This window comes from Telopea speciosissima, chromosome 8, assembly GCF_018873765.1.
Source record: "Telopea speciosissima isolate NSW1024214 ecotype Mountain lineage chromosome 8, Tspe_v1, whole genome shotgun sequence".
In the NCBI taxonomy this organism is placed as follows: Eukaryota; Viridiplantae; Streptophyta; class Magnoliopsida; order Proteales; family Proteaceae; genus Telopea; species Telopea speciosissima.
The window spans coordinates 12,225,172-12,243,412 of record NC_057923.1 but is presented as its reverse complement, the minus strand read 5'-3'; the positions used below and the strand labels follow the sequence as shown (position 1 = coordinate 12,243,412).

Below are 18,241 nucleotides of genomic sequence, written 5' to 3'. Positions count from 1 at the left end.
AAGAGAAACTGTTAAATCACAACTAAATGGCTGCACCAAGGGAAAGCAAACACCATGATAAATTTCATGAAAATAACAAGAAATGGAAACAATTTTCATTCTCAAATTTTTTTGGGCATGACCAGGTTGGGGGGTTGAGTGGCTTATCTGTTGGCAATATCCAAGCTTTTATCAGGAAATTTGGCAAAAACTAAAAAGAAATACAAAAGGAAATATATTTAAAGGGTAATCTTTCGTGTCACTGACTCACTGTGCCTAGTGAAGTAGTTCACTTCACTATAATTTTTATAACCTCAAAAATACTGTTGTTGAGTTGAAATGCAGGGGTTTACAGTATAACTGTACTAAATCCCTCCCCCTTCCTCTCTAGCACTGGTGCTGGCTCCCCCTCCCCTTCTCCCTTCCATTGCGACTCCTCCAGTGAATATACAAATCTTACTTTCTATAAATCAGATCCATTCAGATGAGAGTGAGACATGAGAAATTGACGAAAATAAGTCACCTAAAGGGAGAGTCCTTGAGTGTGCTTGCTGCTGTCTCTTGTGTCTGCAACTATTGCTGTCGGAGAGTCCTTGAAGACCTGAATCGATTCCTCCATCAACACCAAGCATTGCTGCTACTGTTGCTGATTGAACAAAGAGATTCCAACTCCTGCGGATTCCAGTTTCTGTTCCAGATAGGCTTCAAGTTTCAAGGCCCAACAACTCCATCATTCTTCATCAGTTTTTGCAGAGTTTTGGAGCATAGAACCCCCACACCAGGCCCTACACTCGACCCTGGTCTGGTGGCCAGATTCCCTCTGGTTTGCAAGTTACACTCCAACCTTCTATTTTAGGAACACCCCTGCAACTCCTTATTCTGCCAGCAGAATTGTACCAAATTTTCAGCAGAAGATCACCTCCATAGGATCTCCACTCGATCCAAGTCTGGATCCAAACTGCTGACTGATTTAGTTTTATTTCTCTAAGTTACTAATTCTGACTTTGTTGCTATTTTGATGTTCTGCTGCAACCTATCATCGGTCCTACTGTAGAGTGGTTCTTACTTGAACCCCTTCTACATTAGCTATCCAATGATGTCATCGGTTGTTACCTTTCAATCATTTTCTATTTCTTTTTATAGTCTGGTCATTCAAGACATATTTATACGAATATATTATTCTGTTCGTCATTTTCTAGAGAAATATACTTGCACCATGCCCTTTATTTTTCTTTTGGTCTTCACGTATTCTGGCACTCAACAGAGTTATAAGGCGATGGCATCATGTATTGCATATTTTTTACTAACAATCTGTCTGGCTGAGCCAAGCTTGCCCACCAATGATGTCGGACATTACTGCTTTCTAGTGTAGCCATCCTGGTCCATCCAGGTTTTACTGCCTTTTAGTATTGTTTTGCTGATCCTTCCAGGGTTTTAAAGCTTTCTAATAATCCGATTGGTGGAGAACTGATTAGGAGAAGAGGGGAAGCTGGGAAAAATAAGAGTTGTAGGGGGGAGAGAAAAGAAATCACATAAGAAGAAGGGGGAGAAGAAGAAAGAGACAGGAAGGGGGGGGGGGGGGGGGAAGAGATGGTCACATGACCATTATCTGTACCAATCTGGTAACAAAACTCAAAATTTTTCATTCAAATAAGAAAATTAAAACGTGATTACAAGAGTATTTAAAGATAAAATAAAGACTCCTAATTAAACTCGGAAACTGAAATTAACCTTAACACTAAGGGGGACTCATAACTTAAAAAAAAATCCTAGATAGACTCTACCACTAAATAACCCATTAAAACTAAAATAGAAAATTACATGATAAATTCACTAATAAGAACCCTATTAAATAAATAAATTAAATGACCTACAAAACTCAAAGACCCAGTTGGACCCGGTTCATCTTCACATGGGTACCCAAATGGGTTTGGGTCAATCCAAGGCAGTGCACCTGCATCTACTCTCCTGGTGTTGAGAAAAACTAGACCACGAGTTTTAGAGAAGATCAGCACCACTTGATTAGCAACCACAAACACCGGCTTTGATGGGCTGATGTTCCAGTGCATCTCACAATCAACTATCACGATCTTTGGATGGCCAGTAGCAGATGGCATCTCTTCAATGGGAATCTGATCGTGGGGTTTCACAACTGAAATCAGACCGTCAATCAATTCTTCAATTGCAATCTTGATCAAACCGTTTACTTCCGCTTGATCGGCATTTGTATTGTCCACTTAGTCTATCACCACTGACTCGTCTTCTAAGGATTCGAGCATGCTGCACACTTTATCACTGAAGTGGTTGGTATTTTCTGTAAGCTCTTGAAAACACATTTGAAAATCCCCGAAATCCGATTTGAATTCGGACTTGTTATCAGACAAGCCATCCTGATATTCCTTTGCGAAACGGTCCAAAAGAGTAATAAATTCGACCCCAAATTCAAGGTCGAAGGCCATCGTAAATAGGGATCTGCTTGGAACAAAATAAAATTAAAGGGGATGAGGTGATAAGAGACAATGACAGGGGTATTATGGGAAACTAAAAAAACAAAATAAGGAACATAATGGAACCATGAGAGGGAAGGGCATACTTGGAAGAACAAGAAAATTTTAAAAGGAATAAGGTGGGGGCAGGGGTACTATGGGAAGAAAAACTTTTAACTACACAACTTGAGTGAATGGGTGGTATAGGAAGGAGGGATAGTTCTGTAAATAAAGAAAATAGGCCTTAAAAGAAATAATACAGGGAGGGGTATAATGGAAAAATAAGAAAAAAAGGCTGAAGAATTATCATGTTGGAAGGAGTTGGAGTTGTCTTTGAACTCTGCAAAGGTGAGAGTTGCGATGGCAGTGTCTGATGTCAACAAGGGGAGCTGCGATGCGAGGGAGCCAACCATGGATGGGTATGACTCGCAGCTGGGAGCTTCAAACCAGGTATGTAATTATTTTTTCTGCTTCGATTCTCTGCTTCTCTTCTTCTGCTCTCGATTTTTTTTTCCCTGCTGTTTCCGGGTCTCTTCTCTTCTCTTCTCGCTTCTTTTTTTCAATCGGTGAAGATCTAAGAGTGAAAGGGCAGATGGTGGGGAAGGTTCGATTGGTTCACAGAATGGGGGAAAAGAAAATGGTGGGATTCAGGAGGGGTTTTTTTTTTATAACTTGGTTGCCAACGGGGACCTAGGGTAAGGGGTGTATCGAACGGAGTCGCAGAAAAGGGAGGGGTTGTCTGTGCTAGACGCAGAGAGGGGTTTTGCGGTGAAAACAAAAAGGATGAGGTTGGCTCAGTTGGGCGGTGGGTTGAGGTCTTGCTAAGAGAGTGGAATCAAAGGGAGGGGTAGCCGCTGGAATCGAAGGGAGAGTTACTGTGGGAGTCAAAGGGGGTGGGGTTGGGGTTCTAGTTGAGGTAATAGGTTTGGGGTTGCCTGCGGAAATCACAGGGATGGGCTTGGGGTTGCTGCGGGAGTGAGATTCTCTCTCTCTTTTATTTTTTTAGTCTTACCTCTCAGTAGGATGAGTACCGTTAACTAAGCAAACAAGAGGAACAGTAACGGGAAGGAAAAGAGAAAGGTCGATTGGGGAAGAATGATGGATCCTTCGGCTCTGATACCAAGTTGGTGGAGGGCCGGTTAGGAGAAGAGGAGAACCTGGGAAAAATCAGAGTTGCAGGGGGGAGAGAGAAGAAATCACATAAGAAGGGGGAGAAGAAGGAAGAAAGATATAGAGGAAGAGGGGGGGGCGAGATGGTCACATGACCATGATTTGTACTAATTTGGTAACAAAACTCAAAACTTCCATTCAAATCTGAAAATTAAAACTTGATTACAAGAGTATTTAAAGATAAAATAAAGACTCCTTATTAAACTCTGAAACTGAAATTAACCTTAACTCTAAGGGACTCATAACTTCAAAAAATTCCTAGATAGACTACCACTAAATAACCTATTAAAACTAAAATAGAACTAGGAAAGGACAGCCATAGCATGGAGGAGCGAAGCTCCAAATAGAAAATTACATGATAAATTCACTAATAAGAACCCTATTAAATGAAGGTCCTGAGATGTTTTGATGGAGTTAGGTATGTAAACTTGAATGGGCAGCAAGGTTAGGGTTAGGGTTTCGTGTTTTTTAAAAGAGGAAGAGATGGAATTTTAGGGTTTAGGATGGTCAAGTGAGAGAGCAACTTGGATCGAGTTTTCCTTATGGTGAGAGGAGAATTCAATCCAAAAAAGGAGGGATTTTTCTGGCTGGTTTGGTCTGGGAAAAATTTAGGTATTGGGAAAAGTGAAAACAGAAAGGGGGAATGTTAGGGTTTGGTGGTTTAGAGGATTAGAAGAAGAAAGGCTGGGGATGGGGATGCTTCCAACTTACTTGTAGTTGCAGAATTGACCAGGCAGCAACTTGTTGGCTGGAAAAACTTGAATAAAAATCAGATCTTGGGCAGAAAACTTGAATAGAGCTTCAATAGAACCACCCAGGCTTCACACCGCAAGGTGTCGATTGGATCAAACACCAATCCCGCTAGCTTTGATCAAACACAAAGCAATTCTTCAAAGAAGAAACATAGTTGCAGAGCAGCAATAGCAGATTTTCAAAAATTCAGAGGTGAGAAACCTCTCCACCGAATTCCCTTTATTTATAGTGGCCATAGGCCATATTCCTAATCATCCTAGGAGTGTAAAGCTCCTAGCCAACTCTAATTACACTTCACAACCTCTCTCAAATTTGTGGAGAGGTGTGGACCCAACTTATAATGAAAGCAAATAAAAGAAAGGTGACTCAAGTCACTTAGATTGAACCACTGGTTCAAACTAGTTTTGGACCGGTTCAATTTAAAACACTAAAACATGAAAATAAACTAAGTATAGAAGCTAATCCCGTATGCAATCTATGTACCCTCTATTTTAGGTCCATAAAAGTGACCTATTACATTGAAAACCCATGGGACCAAAGGCCCAACATGTATAGAACCCAACCCTTGACTTATTCCTAATAAAACAAGCCTATTTTGGTGATGAATCTGCATCAAACATTCTCTCTCGTCCCAGGTGCCCTCTTTAATCTTTTCTCACGTTCTTCCCTTCCCAAGTCTGATTCATTCCACTAAATTTTCGTTCAATCGATCGCTATCTTCTTTCTTCTATTATACTGTTTATGTTCTGTTAGAATTATGTATTAATGGTACTTTAGAAACTAGTTTATTTACTTATTGTCTTACATTGTATTTGTCCTTTTTTACTTGTCACCTCCCTAGGGAGTTGTATGTAATTCCATCTATTATGTTAGTGAAGTAATATAGGTGTGGAAGAGAACACTCTCTAACATACAACATTCTACCATCATTTCTCTTGTTCTTCTGTTCTCCTCCTTCTCCTGGGTTAGAGTAGGGCAGTGGATGTTAAGCAAAAAGGAAAACAAAGGAGGCGGTGGGAAGGGGTGCCGCTGGGGATCAAAGAGATTGGGGTGGGAATGGGAGTCGAAGGGAGGGAGAAATTTTTTTTTTTTTTTTTGACAGAGTTCTCTCTTTTTTTTGGTTTGCTGTTACAGCGAGGAAGAAAGGGGAAGGGAAGGTGGGTTAGGTTTTTGCTATGAGTGTGGAAACGAAGGGGAGGTGTGGTCGCTGGAGTCGAAGGGTGATTTTTTTTTTCACTACTGCTGGTCGTATAGAAGAACAGTAACGGAAAGAGAAGGAGATGGATGACCGGTTCTGTTTGGGTTTGGGTCTCCAGATCCTATCATGCTGGTCCAACCAACCAAGTGATATTGCATCAGTATGCATTGCTGTGTGTTTATGTAAGCTTAGTTTTGCTGATATAATTTTCTCTCCTATGTAACTTTATGTGTAAATGAACAAGGCAAACCTAAAAACTGGGGAGTGGGGAACCTACCTCATCTCCACTCCAATCTGACAGCTCGTCAAGAAAATCTCCTTCACTTTCTATAGAACGGATATTAGAATCACCGTCACTATCTGAAGAATTAATATCAGATATAACACTTAGGTCTTTTGGAGGTGACTTCTCAAGAGCCTGCAAGAACCAGTTAGTGTATACACAAAAACATCATTAACACAGAATAATAAGAGCTAAACAGTTTCTTTCAACTATAGAAATGCAATTAAGGTCCAAGATCAGTTTTAACTGCATCATAGTTGTCAAGGTGGTGGAGGGGTGTCTAAGCGCTTAGGCGACAAAGCGCCCAAGTTTTATTTTTTATTTCCCATCTTTTCTAACATTATTTAGTATGCTACAATATGTACCTTATATCAACAAAACTCAACATTAAGGCACATCAAGTCATCAAAAATCAATATTAAGTCACATCAAGTCATCAAAAATCAACATAGAAATAGAAGACAACAGAACTAAAGAAGCAAGCTATTGCAAGTTTGAAACAATCAAAACATACATTTGGTTTATATGTTCTCAGAATTGGTCATTTTCACATATACCTAGTCTCACAAATGGTTTATACTGTTCTTAGAAAATATGATCTTATCAATAAGTAATTAACTTGCTCTCGATTTAGAGAAATATTCTTGTTCTCTAATAAATTTGATTGATCAAATGATTTTATTTTTGCATGAGACTTTTTGTATTAAGGTAGAGCATAAAATCAGATTTCCAACAAATCCAAGATTGCTTAAATCTGATTTATATTGAAGGAGTTATGTTCCGGTCAAATCTTATTTGGTGTGCGTGAATGCTGTCAAAAATGGTCTGAATGAAAATATTTTTTTAGATATCAAAACAAATGAATATTTTACAAAACTTTTTGGCTTTTAGCAATGTTTTACTATATTAAGAATTATGGAATTTTTAGATTTGAGAAAAACCCCAGCATTAAAAAGTTGAAAATTTCACCTACCGCCAAAAATCTAGTTTTTTGTTCTTGAACTGGGGGGTTGACTTTTTATCCTTTTGGAATTTTATTTTTGTAACTATTTTATTGGATTCAAATAGGGAGGTATTTGCTAATTTATGAATAATATCTTAGGTAAAAACATTTACTTAAATGATATTTGGCATAAATAAGTGTCAGGACCTTGTTCGATACCCAATTAAACCAGTACAAGGCGCCACAGTTGTTAAGGCGTCAAAGCGACCCAAAGTGTTGGAGGGGTGTTTAAGCGCTTAGGCGTCAAGGCGCCCCCCCAAGTGTTATTTTTTATTTCCCCCTCTTCTAATATTATTTAGTATGCTACAATATATACCTTATATCGTCAAAAATCAACACTAAGTCTTATCAAGTCATCAAAAATCAACATTAAGCCACATTAAGTCACATAAAGTCATAAAAAATCAACATAGAACTAGAAGACAACAGAATTGAAGAAGCAAGCTATTGGAAGTTTGAAACAATCAAACATACATTTGGTTTATACTAGCCTTACATTTGGTTTATACTGTTCTTAGAAAATATGATCTTATCTATAAGCAATTAAATTGTTCTCGATTTAGAGAAATGTTCTTGTTCACTAAGAAGTTTGACTAGTCACATGGGAAGAAAGCAAAGTGGCAAAACATGGTCATTTTGAGCCCGCCAACTCAGCTGCCAAGTGAAAGTAACAGATTTTTTTTGTAAAAAGAAGGAAAAAGAAAATCTGCACAAATAAGCATCTATTGGTGTGATACCATGGAGGCATAAGCCATTTCAATGAGTAACATGTTGTATTGGTGCCAAAGGCAACATTATCTTCCACATAAGGCCATGTCAGTTGTGTGGTGAATGCAATATAGACAGCTAGGTAGAAATATTTCCAACACGAATAACACAAATTAACAGGAAACGAACTGGGTGGGGGGGGGGGGGAGCTGAAGAAAAATAGAACTCCTTCAGAATCAGGTCCATTACAACCCAATGGAGGGATTGATTCTTAATTTGTCATAGAGATCAACCATATGCATTGGGTGAATACAAGGCCATTGGGAATTCTCTTGTACATGCTTCCATAGCATCTTCGTTGCAGCCTTACTTGCCAACATATATTTTCGGTCACCTTTTCTTTCTCCTCACAGGAGAAGACATCAAAAGAAATGGTAAAGCTGAGATGCATTTCTATGCAAGAAAATTTTGCTTCATTCATGCCAGTAAATCAAAACCACTAAGCCACATGAACCTAATTCAACCATCAAATAAAAACAAAAAACCAACATAGTATCTGAAAAGAGGGAAAGATTAACCCACCACGTATGTTAGTAGAGCTTCCAATATTGTCTCCGTATTGTCTTCTCCTAAAAAAGATATTACAACAGACTTCTTAGTGAAACATCTAGAGACAAGAACACAAGATCTCAATAAGAAAACCAAACCTTTACCATTTTCCTTGATTGCTTTAGCCACTAAATTTTCAGAAAATCCCATTCCAACAAAATGACGAATCAGCTTGAAGTTAGAAGGGCCATTTGCTGCTGACGAATTAGCCTGGAACAGGACAAAGGAAATAAAAAATAACAATGGAAGGAATGAACAGCAACAAAAACAGACAAGAAAATAAGAAAAATATTAAAAGACGAAAAGATAAGGTCAATTACAATAATCCATTTGTTTATCCTTAATTCAAGAAAACTACAGGTAACCAGAAAGTTAATGCAGGATGTTTGGAAGTTAAGCATTGAGGGGAACTTAAGGTAAGGTTTCTAAGGCAAAATAGTTAAAAAATTAGGATGAAAATATAATTGTCATTTGAGAAACAAATAAGTCTATAGGAAGTCTATGGGCAAAAAAAATATGAAAACAGTAGAAAATCGGAAAAGATAATGAAAGAAGAAAGAAATGGTAAAGTTTTTCAGTAGATTTACACCTATGGGGCTCCCATAGTCCACCAAAAGATCCTAAGGAATGCATCACGAATGATGATAGAATGCATCCACCTTCAAAATCTCCAAATCCACAAAATAAGTTTACAGCAGATATTTGAGGCTTGATGTTCAGATTTAAAATCCAAAAAAATTAAACCTGATAAACATGCATATACATCCAGAGCCTATTGTCCTTTCTTCATTTTCTCTTTCATAATTAAATTTTGTACATTTTTTTGTGGGGAGTAGAAGGAAATAGGTAACGTAAAGGGTAAAAAAATGGGTACATTGTTTTCAAGAAAAGGACTAAAATGGAGAACTTATTGAGAAAATAACATCATCAGTGGAAAGCAACATTTTTCAGTATGAAGCATGAAGTACTCTTATGCAATGTGCTAGTATTTGCGAAAGGCATCACATAAGAAAATAAACCTGTCAACCATCCCTGATTGAACATGTAGGTCTATTAACTAGATACAAGAATACATGCATTGAAAAAGAAAGTCCAATCCATAATGTCCAGGGTCATTACTAATCTAAAGGCAAAAGTTGAGAATGATCATCTCTAGAAAAATAGAAGATACTTTAGTTAGTGGACCAGCGTAATGGTAGAAAGAAACTACAAATATAGTGATCCAGATCATATTTACTAGGTCGAATTCACACATTTCAATTTTCAGTAATGCAACCAAAAAGGAGATCCTATAGTTGCTCGGCATTATATTCACCTTCCCGGGGACTGTACCCTCTTCTCGACCAGTAATCGAAGAATTCAAACAAGATGATAAAGGTGATTTCTGAATTTCATTTTCATCATTGCTGTCCCAGTCAAATTCGTCACTCTCACCACTTGGAGTATTTTCATCCTGTACAAATTAAAATGCATTATGAAGATGAAAAAGCAGGAATAAAATGTAAAACGACAGTAATGCTTTTATTTATTTATTTATTTTGGTGTAAAATAATTAAAGTGATTAAGGGGAGAAAATCACCATTTTACTACAATCAACTTTTTCCCAATCAGAAGTTCCCAAACTGTTCAAGAAACAGGTGTAAGGAAAAAAATAGGAATCAACATAAGACGAACTTGTGAAACTAATAAACTTTATTTTAAATATGGACGGCAAATAAAATTCCTTCACTATATATACTTACAACCTCCAGTCTCCCAGCTTTCAGTTCAACTTGTCAGTTCTCCCCCCCGGTTAATCACACTCTTTGATAATATTCTTGGCCTTACGATATTAATCAGTATAAGTAAAGAAACTGTTCCAGAAGCACGAGTGAATTGCAACACTTGCAGTTAACACTTAATTAAAGTGACATACCTGGTTTCCCCTTCAGCCCTTTGCAATTGTATAGCTTATCGTTCAACTAATCCTTAGCAAGAAAGGCCACCGGCAATGTTTGATTTATCCAAGTTTACCTCAATTAGAGGGCAGACAGACATTAGTACGGCGATTACTCTGAAGCAACTTGTATTAGAACCGCTGGAGAACAACTCGATACTTCTAATCAACAATAATAAGACCAATGATGTAATCAAGAAAATCGAACAAATTTAAAGGGGAAAACAAGGGGCAGAAATAAAAACTCAATTACTCCAATGCATTAGAACATTTTGGCCAAGAACGAAGTACATGAGGGGTTAAAGAAATCAAGAAAGGGAAAAAAATTGTGAAACAAAACGAATTTACGGTGCTTTTCCGCATCAAAATGGGTTAAAGCCTCATAATATGATCACAGACTAAACAAAACTAAGACCTACCGAAACAAAAGAATCCAAAGGGAGAGAAATGTTGTACTCGAGTAACATTAGAATTTGCAGCAGTTAACGAAGAACTTCTCAGTTGTTGGAGAAGATATGATGGAAGAGAATGGACACTGCATTTCACTCTGCCGAAAGTTTTCTTCCATAGCAGAGGAAATAGGGTTTTTGTGCCACAAAGAAACCGACACTTACACAAAAAAACGCACCAGAAAGGGAGAGAAATTGAAACCGAGCCAAGGTCGCGTCAGAAAGGAAAGGAGAGGAAGAAATCCACATGCATGCACTGCACATGATGCCTCCTAGAGAGTCGCGGCTCGCGAGCATGAGAAATTGATGACTTCTTCGAGGAAGATGGTGGGTTGCAGACGCAACTCTCACCGTCTCACCTCGCCGAACACAGATTCGGAAAGAAAAGAGGGAACTCTTCGTTACGGTTTAAAGAAAAAGAAAAGAAAGACTGAGAGAAAGAGAAGTTAAACCGGCGAAGGTGTGAAAATTGGGTTTAGCGAGTCAAATTGGTCATTACTGAGACTGCCTGACAGAATTACACCGGAGCGCGGGTTGGTAACTGATACTCATATATGTTGCCATTTGGCGACCACGTATTGGTCGTACCCCCCCTCTTTATTTGTCCTTTATCAAGTACCGCAGAGAAATTCGCCGCAGAGGATCCATTTCCAAGAGGTAAATTTGAAGCTCGAGTCTGAAAAAGTAGTATGAGACACTAATCACTGACTATCCTGCGTGGCTCCTGTACCAACGCGAGGCATCCAAAATCAATACGGGTGAAAATTTTCATTTCATGAAGGGTGCGATGGTCATTTCATTAATTTTGTGTCAGTCTTGGCAGTATTCTTTTGTTCCAAGTATAATATTTGGCTTCTGCACGTACTCAGTGGAGTACTGGAGTAGGTTTAAGTAGATTTTTGTTTGAGATAATCCATCCCCACCAATTTAAGGTTCTGCAACATTTCTATCTGTTTAGGTAATCGGATGTCGTAGATTAGGGCATGAACACGTTTTTACTTGGTCGATTGGATAACAATCCATAAATGGTCCAATTGACTAATTAATTTATTTTTTTTGATAAAAAATTGACTAATTGGGCTAAAATCAAATCATAAATGATTTATAAATGGAAAATGAAAAGTAATTTTTCTACTCTCATGTGTTTATTTCTCTCTTTCTCAAAACAAAGGGATAGATGTGTCTTTTCACATGGAAAAGAAAAAAATAGATTCATGCGAGTGTTGGGAAAACGACACTCCCAAAAATCCTTATAAATGGATTTAAAAATTGTATTCATTAAGTTCCAATCGAGCGACCATCAAAAACTATCTTGCATAAGAAACAATCAATTTTAATTGATCAATCCTTGAGCTCAACATGTTTGATGGTGGGTTTCGAACTTCAACGAATGGAATCGATCATCGAGGATCAGTTCAGATGATGTGGATGTGGGTTAATTTTTGACACCTCATTACCGTCTCCAGTCCAAATGGAGAGAAAAGTTTTCAGCAGGAACCAAACCAAATTAACTTAGATGAGAAGACTTCGAGTTGGGCTATAGCCCCACTTTCATTATAATGACGTGGCACTTTGTCCAAAGCCCAAACCCTCAAAAAAATTGAAATTTCTGACTTAGAATGACCGTCCGAGTCCGTCTCGTGACTACCGTACTTGTAAACCAGAGACAGACGATTCTCTGTTTTCACCGTACAAAGTTTGAAAGTAACGTATATGCTTTGACTGTTTGTCAGTTTTCCATTTTAAAGCTTTTGAAAACCGTGCCAATGTTTAAGTGGGGGTATTCAATAATTCATATCATTTTATAAGGATAAAGTTTTCCTCCACCCACGAAGTATTCATCACTTCATCCACCCATCTCGTTTCTACCAAAAAATAAAAAAAATCCACCCGCATCATATCGTGTGGCCATATTTAGGATTTGGGGTATTCATATTGAATTGTCCATAAGGTCGGTACTATACAATTATGAAGGAGAGTGAAATGGATACCTAGCTGCTACTGGATTGGTGGAACAATACAATCAAGGCGTCAAATAGTAAAAGAAAAACTCATATTTTAAGAAAAAATAGGAATAAACTTGTCCAATATGGCTGATCCATGTTGATATTATATCAATTTTGAAGGTGATCGATATTGTGCACTAAAATCATGGCTATGGGTGTCAATCGGTCCAGTTTCGATTATTCGGTTCGATTGCAATGTAGTTTATATTTTGACTAGGTGAAATCAAAATTGAAGCAGATAGAAATCAATCAAAATCATAATCATTTTGCATTCAGTCTGGTTTTACTGGTTTCTATTCGATTTTTGTTATTCAATTCACAATCATTTTACATGCAATTTGTAATACCGATTTTAAGAAAAGGTAAAGAAGACAACCTCAACATTTCAATCCCTAAATATTCCTGTTTTTCCCCATTCTCTTCTATCTCCCCCAATTATTCTGTTTCTCACGCTTATATGTTATAAAAAATAAATAAATAAATAAAAATCTCATCTTCACCCTTCCTTAGTTTCTATTCCTATTCTTTATTTTTTCATTTTTTCTTTTTCTCCACTCTTACATAGCAAACAAATTATTTCTTCCATAGGCAGGTAGGGGTAGGTTTTGTTAATCCATTTTCACATGAGCCATCATTTTCAATCTCTATTTGAACATATATATTAGGGAAATTATCAGCTCCACCACCTGAGTTACACCCCTATTTTAATTCAACCCCACTAAGTACCCAAATATCAAATCCAATCCAGAAACTAACGTGGTTAGCCTTTTAACTGTTAATTAATGATGCAAGTTAATTTTTTTTAAAGACAATTTTACCCTTATTAATGTATGAACGACCTATTCTACCCTTATTAAATAAAAGAACCAAACACATCGATCCCTTCTTCTTCCTCCCACCCCTCTCCCCCCCCCCCCAACATTTAGTTTAGAATCTTGGAGAGAGACGGAGGGCAGCCATTGACGGCAGTCGACAGCAAGAGGGCATGTGTAAAACGGACATGGGCCCAAGGCCCGGTCCAAGCCACCCACAAGGGGCAGGCCGGACCCAAGCCGGACCCAACCCACACGTGGGAGAGAGAGCCGACCACTTAAGGGGCTGACTCTCCCCCTCCCCCTCACCCTCTTTGCCAATTCCTACTGTGAGCCTTAAAGGTGGCGTCTTAAGGTTTTTGGTTATAAATAGAGGACCTCTCACCCTAAGGCCATAACACTGGAAACCAAAATTTTGCTTTCTCTCTCTCTACTCTTCAAGTATTTGTGTTTTTTGTGAGATTCCATCTCTTCCCAAGGATTTGTGGTGTGGAGTTCTTTGTGGAGAAACCTTTCAAGACATCTAGAGATTCAAGAAGATCTGTTCGTGTGCTCATAACCTAAAGCTTGGTTCTTGATCGTTCTTCCATTGTCTTCCCAGATCCGTTCAGGTAAGATCCAAACTGTATCCATGGGAATATTAATTTCTTAACAATGGTATCAGAGCCACAAGTTTTTTGTTCACTCCCACGATGGGGAAAAGATTTAATTATGTTTTTGGAGTTGAATTAGAGTTTCAAAATTTGAGGCAATATTGCATGGGCGCTGCCCATGGCATGCAGCTCATGCTCCCTCCCCTCTTTCTCTTTTTTTTTTTTTCTTTTTCCCGTGAGGTGCTGCCCCAAATTGTTAGGGTTCGTCTCGGTTGAGGGGATGTAGCTGAGGGTGACGACGGTGGTGTGTCGTCTAGGGTGGGGTGTAGTCAGTGTACCATGTGCGGCCAGAGGGATTGCAGATCGAAGAAGGAGAGGTGGGGAAAAATAAGGGTAAAATTGGTAAGAAAGTTAGGAGAAACATGGATAATCTTTTTTATGCATTTCATAGGTTAACCTTTTTTTTTTTATGTTTTAGTGTAGAGGGTATGTTAGTCATTTGTATTTCACATAGTTAACCCACGTTAATTTTCTGGTTGGATTTGATATTTGGGTACTTAGTGGGGTTGCATTAAAATAAGGGTGTAAGGGGTAACGATGATAATTTTCCTATATATTATATAGTTAATCCCAAGACATTTTACTTATTTTATGTTTCAAGTATGATGCAACAATTGTTGCTTATTAAATTAATCAGTATTTTATTATCAATTCAATTGATGTATGTGCTAGATCGAGTTAGAGGTACCGATTTCTATTCGTTTTTTCTGGTTCCTATTCAGTTTAGAATCGACGATTTTGCGATGTAAATCAAAACCAAACTAGGAAGAGAACCTATGAAATCAAAACCATATCATTTTTCTACGGTGTGGTTCGGTTCGATTGTAAACAGTCAGTTCCGATTTCGATATTAGATTTTGATTTACATTAGGGGAGAGAATGACTTAAGCATGGCCATGTCATTCTCTCCCCTACTGTACGAAATCGATAATACTCATCTATTAAAGATAGAGACATAAGGATAAGAGATTCACCATTCATTATCGGTGCAGGGAATCTGCCTCCCGTACATAATTTGAAACATGGTCAAATATTATTGTCACCTTCTCCCCATGGATTGAAGTATTGGTATCGGATCAGTTGGATCGTTTCAATATCGGTCAAGGCCGCTACTGATACCTGGCTGATCTTGGATCGGGTATCGATATCGGATCAGAGGTAAAATTGTCAAAAAACCTATTTTTTAATGAAAAGTAGGGGTAAGATTATCCGATTTGAGCTGTTATAGGATCAACATTCAAGGTGTACGTGCTCTTCCAGTGTAGGAGTTGGTGCATTGGCTTTAGCTTGTAGTGGCAAGCCATAGGTTTCAAATGCTCCCTCATCGTTCTAAATGGTTTTCTTCTGGGTAAAGGTCGGGTACCATTAATTTGACATATTCTCTAATGTCGAGACAAGCATTAACAACAAACCCAGTATTGGCATAAACAATAAGAGTCGCATCTCTTTTCACATAATGAAGAACTATCAAAATATTGAGAAGTGTTTTATCAGGATAAAGCATAGGTATCAAGGTTCTTGATCATCACCATTCACCCATCGAATCATGTTAAAAAAAAATCTGATGACTTGAAAAGATTCAATAGTTTGGACAAAACTATGTAGCCATGTAGGTATGAAACACGTATAGTTACAAAAAAAAAAAACACATTACTTATTCTTAGGTTTACTAACAAATTATTTTAAGAGATATTTCAATTTTTTCAATAAAGATGATGCAGGCTGCACCCGCACCCATGTAGCTGACCCTAACCATCTCTTTACTTAAATGGACCATAGACATACTCTTAGAAGATACAAAAGCCTTTAAAAGAAAAATGGTCTAAGTAAAACTAAAGTCTCATGCAAGTGGAGTTCATGCAAGTGGGGCTTATCCCATTAATTAATAACAATTGCAATCAACAATTTTGGGTCAATTTCACAATGGCACTTATACCAATTCCGAAGGAATTAGACCATGAACCTTATATGAATGGAAAGATATAAAAATCTACTTTCCAACAAAAAAAAAAATAGTGCATGATTTTATATTTCTATAAGGATTTATGGCCGTTTTGGTAAAGTGTGTCAGGGCTGACTGTGTGTATGGGATTTCATCTTATGAGAAGTCTCTCTAGATCTCTTCTCATTCCTTAGTGCTTGGTGATGTGGCAACACTTCTTCCAATGATCTTTTGGTTCATTCTCTTCACATACACTTCCCAAGAGTTTTATTGAAAACTACAAAGTGAAGCCCCCCTTATGTTGCAGTCTCCTATGTTAGTGCTTTCTCCTATGTAATATTTAGGGCTTTTCTTTTTTTCTTTTGATCTCAACCATTGACCCTCATTTGAATCAAAGGCTAAGATGTTGCTGTAATTTTTAAGATTTCTTGTATTTTCCTACAAAAGGCCTCACTATTTTCATTTGTAACGGAGACTTGAGTTTTGAATGAAAATTGCTTTGAGCACTTTGTTAAAACCATAATGAGTTCTTCATTTTGAACCTAGAAGAGTTCAACCATTGAAACCTTTAAAAAAGTTTCTCTCTTTTCTAGAAGAGTAGAAGTTTTATTCTTCACCTACATCTAGAAGAGTTGTAGGCCACCAATAGAGTTGATTTGCATCCTAGAAGAGAAGTAAGTCGCTCTACTCCTCACTCCATCCAAGTTATTTTTATGTCCTTGCAATTATCGTCACTTGTAACACAATTTGGGATAACCTACACCGAGAATCAAAGCTTTTTTCATCAAAATTGTATCCCTTTTTCTTATCTCGAATCTTCAATTTGAATCACCACAAAACAAGTTGTGAGTTGAGAGTTTTCACCATTTTACCGACAGGGTGTGAATCTGTCCTGTTTAGCCTTTTGTAATTGTTTGTTCTATCACTCTCCCGATCCTTTGTTCGAGAAAGCTAATTGAGGCTTACATTAGAAGGATTTAGGAAGGCCAGAGATTATTAATCTTTCCAAAACACATTGTCACATTCTTCTAATAAATAACTTTTTGAAAGAAAAAAAAAACATCTTTGTATCATCTAAATTCAGTTAAAGTTCGACATTTAAGATTTATGAACCATGACCTTGTCTTTAAAGAATAACTATCAAGAAAATAAAAAATTGTTTTCTTAAGATCAAGCAATCATAATCACTTTTCTCGGTAAATTTTTTTTTAAGGCCCTCTGATACCAATTGAAGCATGAGACCCATGCACTCAGAACATATACGGAAAATAACAAGAGATAATAAAAACAAAGATACATAGTCTTTGTATTATCTTGAAAACACTAAACATAAGTTTACACTAAAAAAAAAAAAAACACTAAATATAAAAGTCTTACAATAAAAGTTTAAAGGGGAAAGGTTGGACACGCTACCAGGGTGCCCAACATGTATCTTCCTCTCTCCCCCTCCTTTGGAAAACGAAACTAGGGCTCTGATTTTTTTCGCATGCTTTAAACGCCCTCTTGCCCTCCTGTGTCTAGCCCTTTGATTGGTGTATGTCGCTAGCTTACAAAAAACTGACAGCATGCCTAACCCTCTCCTAAGTGTAAAATACAGATTATAAACAAAAGTATATTTTTTGTTAGACATCACAAAAAATGAGCTTCTCTATTTATAGACTTTTGAGATAGTTTATAGATGCTTTGAGTAGGAAGTGGATAAGTCACTAGACGAGTGAGAATCTTCTTTGATGAAGGTGGATAAATCATTTATTGAGTAAAACACTTCATTTGTTGGTGGTGGACAACTCACATATTTGAGTGGAACATATTACCTAATTTTTTTTTTTTTGAGTGAAACATTTCATTTGGTTGATGGAGTGAGGAAGAAGCCAACTTTGGAGAAGAATATATTTGCTTTTGTAGATGGTGTTGACACCTGATTATTTTGAGAAAAATCTTTTGTTGTTGTCACGTGATGACACATGCTAGTGTGTATGTGAATAGTGACATGTGTGTGTTTTTTCTTCTCTCTTTTTTTTAAAATTTTTTTTTTTTAGAAGAGTATTTTCATTTTTATTTTCTCTTAAGATCAAATTGTCATAGTCATTTTTTTTGCTATAAAAAACAGGAGACAATCTCATGGTTCTGATATCAATTGAGACACGAGACTCATGCACCTATGAGATATATGGAAGACAACAATATATTATAAAAACAGCGATACAAAATATTTTGTATTATCTTAAAAACACTAAACATAAAAATCTTATAA

At 37.3% G+C, this 18,241-nt stretch overlaps 1 protein-coding gene across 5 annotated transcripts in view; it reads right to left on the bottom strand.

Moving 5' to 3' along the window:
- Positions 1-10,998, bottom strand: part of LOC122671764 (DNA (cytosine-5)-methyltransferase DRM2-like) — a 17,692-nt gene extending 6,694 nt beyond the window's left edge. The window contains exons 1-6 of one of the 5 annotated variants that reach the window (XM_043869181.1): positions 10,754-10,998; positions 9,769-10,287; positions 9,505-9,642; positions 8,294-8,399; positions 8,163-8,209; positions 5,864-6,004 (exon numbers count right to left, since the gene is read on the bottom strand). In XM_043869181.1, coding sequence (XP_043725116.1) covers positions 5,864-6,004; positions 8,163-8,209; positions 8,294-8,399; positions 9,505-9,642; positions 9,769-9,771 — 435 coding nt within the window. In that variant the 5' untranslated portion in view covers positions 9,772-10,287; positions 10,754-10,998. Of the gene's footprint in view, positions 1-5,863; positions 6,005-8,162; positions 8,210-8,293; positions 8,400-9,504; positions 9,643-9,768; positions 10,485-10,753 lie in introns of those variants that run through there. The other 4 variants (XM_043869185.1, XM_043869180.1, XM_043869182.1 and 1 more) reach the window with 4 other exon arrangements.
- Between the last annotated feature and the right edge of the window lie 7,243 nt (positions 10,999-18,241).